This window comes from Hippopotamus amphibius, chromosome 10 (assembly GCF_030028045.1).
Source record: "Hippopotamus amphibius kiboko isolate mHipAmp2 chromosome 10, mHipAmp2.hap2, whole genome shotgun sequence".
Lineage (NCBI taxonomy): Eukaryota > Metazoa > Chordata > Mammalia > Artiodactyla > Hippopotamidae > Hippopotamus > Hippopotamus amphibius.
The window spans coordinates 93,642,295-93,647,777 of record NC_080195.1 but is presented as its reverse complement, the minus strand read 5'-3'; the positions used below and the strand labels follow the sequence as shown (position 1 = coordinate 93,647,777).

The window sequence follows — 5,483 nt, the reverse complement described above, 5'->3', positions numbered from 1 at the left end:
TAAGGCTTTAGGAAGTTAAAATAAGGATGACAGGAAAGGCTTATATGCCAACAAAAAGGAGAGTTGAGGTGCTTCCAAACCAAACTTTGGTAGAGAAAATAGGAATGCTAAATCCCAGGAAGCTTGCAACAATCTACAACTGGTCCAAGTTAAAGACAAAACTGTCCAAACAATGTTAAAGTCTGAAGGAAGCTGAAAACTATTTTATGAATTTTTGCCCTTGTAAAAAGTTACAAAACATGTGGGTTTTGGTCTCTTTTGTGATGTTCATATTATATTCATTTTTAATATGAAGAAAGAGTTGGATTTTTCTCTCCTACCATGTTCTTCTAGTACAATTCATCAGCAATTTTTTATTTCAGCTAATTTTATAAGCACCTGTTAATCAGCACAGTAAACTCAGGGCTGAACCAAAAACACACATCCCATAGTCACAAATGGAACATTTTAGGATGTGTGTATACAAGATTATGTAAGCAACTGTCCCTCTACTTGAAAGCTTGTTTCCAAATAAAATTTTTAAAAACATCCCTTTCAGTGTAACAGAACATTACTTAGTAAAATATCAATAGCTATGACAACTTATTTTTCTCTTCAATGGAAATCACAAAACAGGTGAACAATCAAGTCCAGGGTGGTTTTTTCTATTTGATAAATATATCCAGAACTCTGTACAGTAAATAAAGTTTGCATGCAGTTTAAGTATCTTTAAATGACATTTTAAGCAAATAAACCTTTTGCTTCATAATTAATGGTGTATAAGAACCCCCCCTCCTTTTTTAATAGCCATAGGGACCTCTTCCCCAGTTCCAAATAGGAATCATGAAGACCAGGTACTTTCTTGAGAGTTTTCTGCACATCATACTAAATAACATGCAAAGAGTTCAACAATATTCTTCTTAAAGGTAAGTATTACTCTTTAAATGGGCATGTTAACCACTGAAAAGTCACTCAACTATTTCCATTACACTGCTTCATTTGGTCATTGGTAGTATAAAGGAAGTCAAATAATAACAGGTTAGTTTATCCACTGGCTACTGCATATGACATCAAATGCTCCAAGGCCAACATTTTATGCAATATAATTGTACTGGTTTGGATTTTCTTTATCTCTTTCCATGTAGTCCCGGTCAATTAAGGATTCTATTCTCTTCTTTAGATCAGCAGGCTTTACTGGAAATTTCAATTGGTTGTACACTTCTGAAACAAGGAGATTGTGGCTAAGTGTCTTTCTCTTCTTCATAATTCGGACAATTGCAGCATCAATTTGATACTGTCTGTCTTGAAATACTCTTTCTGTAGTGCCTGCTTGTTCCTCAACCGTTTCTTTCATCTGAATTTGATTGATCTTTATCCTGAAAAGTTTGTGCTTGAAATCATCATTACAAACGAACTTATCACCATCTTCGATATCTTTACCCTTTGGATTTTTCGCCAGAACTCTGGCTTTGCCACAGGCCAATGATTGCAGTGTTCTCCTTAACTCTCCATCCTCTATTCCAGTAGCCTGCTTGATCTCTTCTAAACTGAACTCCTCTCCCTCATTAAACATTAGCAGCACCAGTGTTTGAAAAAGAGAGACCTGGAGTTCCTTTTTACCCTCTTTAAATTCTGCCTTTAGCACACAGTGTCCTAGGGTTGACTGCCACTGAAGTTTCCTGCCACTATGTTTGCCTAGGTAAAATGTCTTGAAAATCTCCTGAAGTTTTACCATCTCTGGTGGTAAATGAACTTCCATAGGCACATATGTTGGCCAATAACCCATTGTCAGGATATTCACAGTTAATTCAATATTCCCAGGTACATTCTGGTTCTGCATATACTGTTTGAACTGAATCATGATGTCTTTAGAAAGTTCCATGTCTTTAAACATTCCTTCAAGTTTGCTGGTGAAAGCAGCTTCACATTCATGTTTAAGTTTGGACAGCACTGATTTTTCAGCATCCACGGATGCACTCTTTCCAACTAACAGGCGTTTGGCTAAATCTTTCTTATAGAAAGCCTCAAAAACATCCTTGCCATAGATAAATCTAAATATAATCATAACCTTATCCAACATTTTCTCAAGTTCTTCATCTGTAGCTTCTTTGTTGCCTGCGCGAAGCTTTGAATCTACATATTTAGCTATAAGTTGAGCAGGCTTGTTTGGTCTTCTGTTAATGAATGTTTCAAATGCTTCTTTCATGGCGTTGATAAATTTTTCATTCTTCAGGAAACAGATATCAATTATATGGTCAACCTTATCTTTAAAATCCAGCAATTCTTGAACCATGGTTTTATCCTTTTCAGGATTAGTTACAATAGTGCTACCAAATGCCTTAATATATTCAATCCATTGCTGCAAGAGAACCTGAACGCCACCTCGAACTCTACTGAAGAGCTGATACAGGAGGGATAAATCTTGAATTCAGTTTTCATCAAGGAGGTTATTTAAACCTTTCTGAAGAATTAAGAGTTCACCTAGAAGTTGTTTTTCCACAGTAGCAATTAATGACTTCTGGGTGGTCTGATCTAAGTAAGTAATAAATGTGTCTGCTTCTTCTTCTAGACGTTTGTTAACATGGTGAAGATATTCAGGAACCTCTCTTTCCTGCATTAATTTTTGGCCTTCGGCTGCATAGAGTCGGTTAGTTTCTTCCAAAAATCGTTGTTCAAAAGAATCCTGATAAATTTGCAAATCAGAGAGCATGCTTAAAAGGCTTCGGAGTAAACTTCTATCAATTGCTTCACCATTCCTTTCCCTCTCAATCAAGAGAAGAATGCCATCAATTGTCTTATTCTGGACTTTCTGATCACTTATAATATGAGCCCTAAATAACTCCAGTCCCATGTCCCAAATGGAGGGTAACATTGAATTTTGAAGAACGTAAATCCTATCCAGAAACAAAAAAATGCTCCTGATCATGATCATTTGTCTGCAATGGTTTTGCCAACATCTATCGATCTTCTTTAGAAAAAGAACACTATCCAATGAATCCTCTCTGAACTGATGAATTTGTGCTTTGATGTGATCTTCACAAATCTGTCTCAGCTGTTTGTACAAGTTTGCAGAAATCTTGTAAGAACAGAGATTTTCCACAGCCTGATAGAGTTCTTCTAAATTGTACTTAATCGAAGTACTATTCTGAATAGCTTCCACTGCTTCTTTCAGTTTCTGCCATGTTTCATCTGTGTAGTTTTCTGGTAATTTAGGCTTATCTTTAAAGTTCTTGATCACTAACTTCTTAGCTGAGCCAGGCTTGCTGTTAGCAAAGCTAGAGACGGTGGTAGAAGATTTGGCTAGGCCGTTTGCGTGATGCACCGAAGTCACAGAAGAGATTAATATGCTCTTATTTTTAAGTTGCTGCTGCTGAGATGCTGCAGCAGTTGGTGAAGATGAGGAGGAGGAGGATTCCTCAGCCATCTTCGCATCAAACCCTACAAACTCCAGGGTGTCTTCAAAACGCAGCTTCTTCTGTATCCGTACGTGGCTGGAAGCAGCCACTGGAACCCCTGGGCAGAAGGACGAGGTTGAAGGGGATGCCGAATCCCTGGGTTGTAAAGGAGGAGTGGAAGAGCAAGAGGCGGAATCAAAGTCTTCTCTCTCGTTACTACTGTTACTGCCGCTACTGCTGCTGCTGCTGTTTAACTTTCTCTTCTTGGCAGAGGTGGGCGGAGTGGTGCTGGTATTACCATCAGTGGCAGATCTGACCTCCTGAGCAGCAGCAGCAGCAGCTGAGGGATTGGGGGAAGAAAAACCGGAAGTGACTGGGCAGACACTTTTCATAGCGCCCAGATCCCGAAGCCCCCAGGTCCGCAGGACTTCAGTGGAGGGGGGGGTGGGGGGGGAGGGTTGGGGGAGGGAGAAAGGGGGGCGGGGAAGTCTCAGATGTTCTTTCAACCACTTTGTTGTTACTCTAATTCAATGAAATTTAAGCAAATGTAGTGTTCATATTCTAAAAAAGCCAATGCAAATCATGTCCTATGTATACAAGAGCATTAGAATACAAATTATCCCTGATATTAAACAATCAGTTGCATGTTTAATGTTTCCATGCAAATAACACCAGATATTAATCAAGTCTTTGGAATGGAATACTTCTGCGCCCTGTCTTCATGAAGTTTAATGTTTTTAAATTTCCAAATCAGGTGTTGCTTACTTTATGAAGACTTCTTTCACCCTCTCGACTGTCTTTTTAATCCTGGCTGAGGCAATCTCTTCCTCAACCAGTCAACTTCTCCATTGTAATTATTTGCTTCCATGTTTACCTCATCTACAAAGTAATGTGCTACATACAGAAGAAAATAAAAAGTCATTTCTTACTGGTCTGTATTCTTATCCGCCTAGCACAATATTTTGCAAGTACTAGGTGTCAAAAAAGTATTTATAGATGAAGAAATTAATGACTGCATGAATAAAAGTCATTTGATATTATTATGTAATATGTCAGCCACATATGTGTGATAAGGTGTTTATATAAGATTTCATAAAGATACTCAATATGTTAATAATCTATTTAAAAAGAAATAAATTATCAATTTTTAAAGAAGAGGTAGAAAGAAATTAGACCAGGAGGCATAAAACTTGGACTTTCATTCTTGTTTTATGACTTAAGAACTCTTATGTCCTTGTTTTCTTCAGCTTTAAAGTAAATGCATGTTATGCCTGCATGTTATCTATAAATACCCTTTAAATTCACATTGTACATTGCCCTCAAACATTGAAAATACCTAATTAAAATTCCAACAGTTTTAAATTCTCTGATTACAAGGGAGCATGATATTTCTAGAGTGAAGATGCTATTTTAATAGCATGCCATATGCTAGAAAATAAAGTGTTAAGATTCAGAGAATAAGGTATGTTTACTAAGTCATTCTCATAATATTGAAAATAATAATGTTATTAGCACATTTGGCACATTAAGATGAACTGTCTTAAAAGACTGTGGAGAAAGAAGTGACTTTTTTTCCTTTTTCCCCTATATGCTGCAAACATTAATTCAAAATATGGGTATAATGTGTATACCCATATAGCCACATAAGCATAGGTTCAAAAATCTCATAAAACATTATTGATGAATTATAACAGGTTCAAACAAGCTGTTATAGCCTAGTGGGCTAAAATCTCCTTAATATTGATTTATAAAGCTGTAAGCATCATTAAAGAACAAAACATGGTAGCATTTTAAAAATTTTTTATCCTTTTACCTAATAGCTAAAAAAATAGTAAATAACATTTTCTAATAGTGTATACTTGTGTGAAAAGTTTGTATTTCTGTACATTACTGAGCAGATATAGCCATTCAAAAAGGGTTTATTTTTATAGCAAATGGAAAAAATTGAGAAAAGATAATGAGGGTTTAAGTTTTAAGTCTACCCTCATAGCTTTAGTATATTTAAGAATATATTTACTTTAGATCAAATCTTTATCTCTGTGGCTCACCAAAGCAAAATATCTTCCATGTAGAAGAAAAAAAAATATCTTCCATGTAGAAGAAAAGGAT

General features: G+C 36.3%; 1 protein-coding gene across 1 annotated transcript; it reads right to left on the bottom strand.

Moving 5' to 3' along the window:
- Window positions 1-780: 780 nt before the first annotated feature.
- On the bottom strand, window positions 781-3,799 carry LOC130829704 (cullin-4B-like). The gene is given in 1 exon segment (XM_057696108.1): window positions 781-3,799. A coding segment is annotated over 1 exon segment (2,694 nt). The 5' UTR covers window positions 3,767-3,799; the 3' UTR covers window positions 781-1,072.
- Window positions 3,800-5,483: the final 1,684 nt, after the last annotated feature.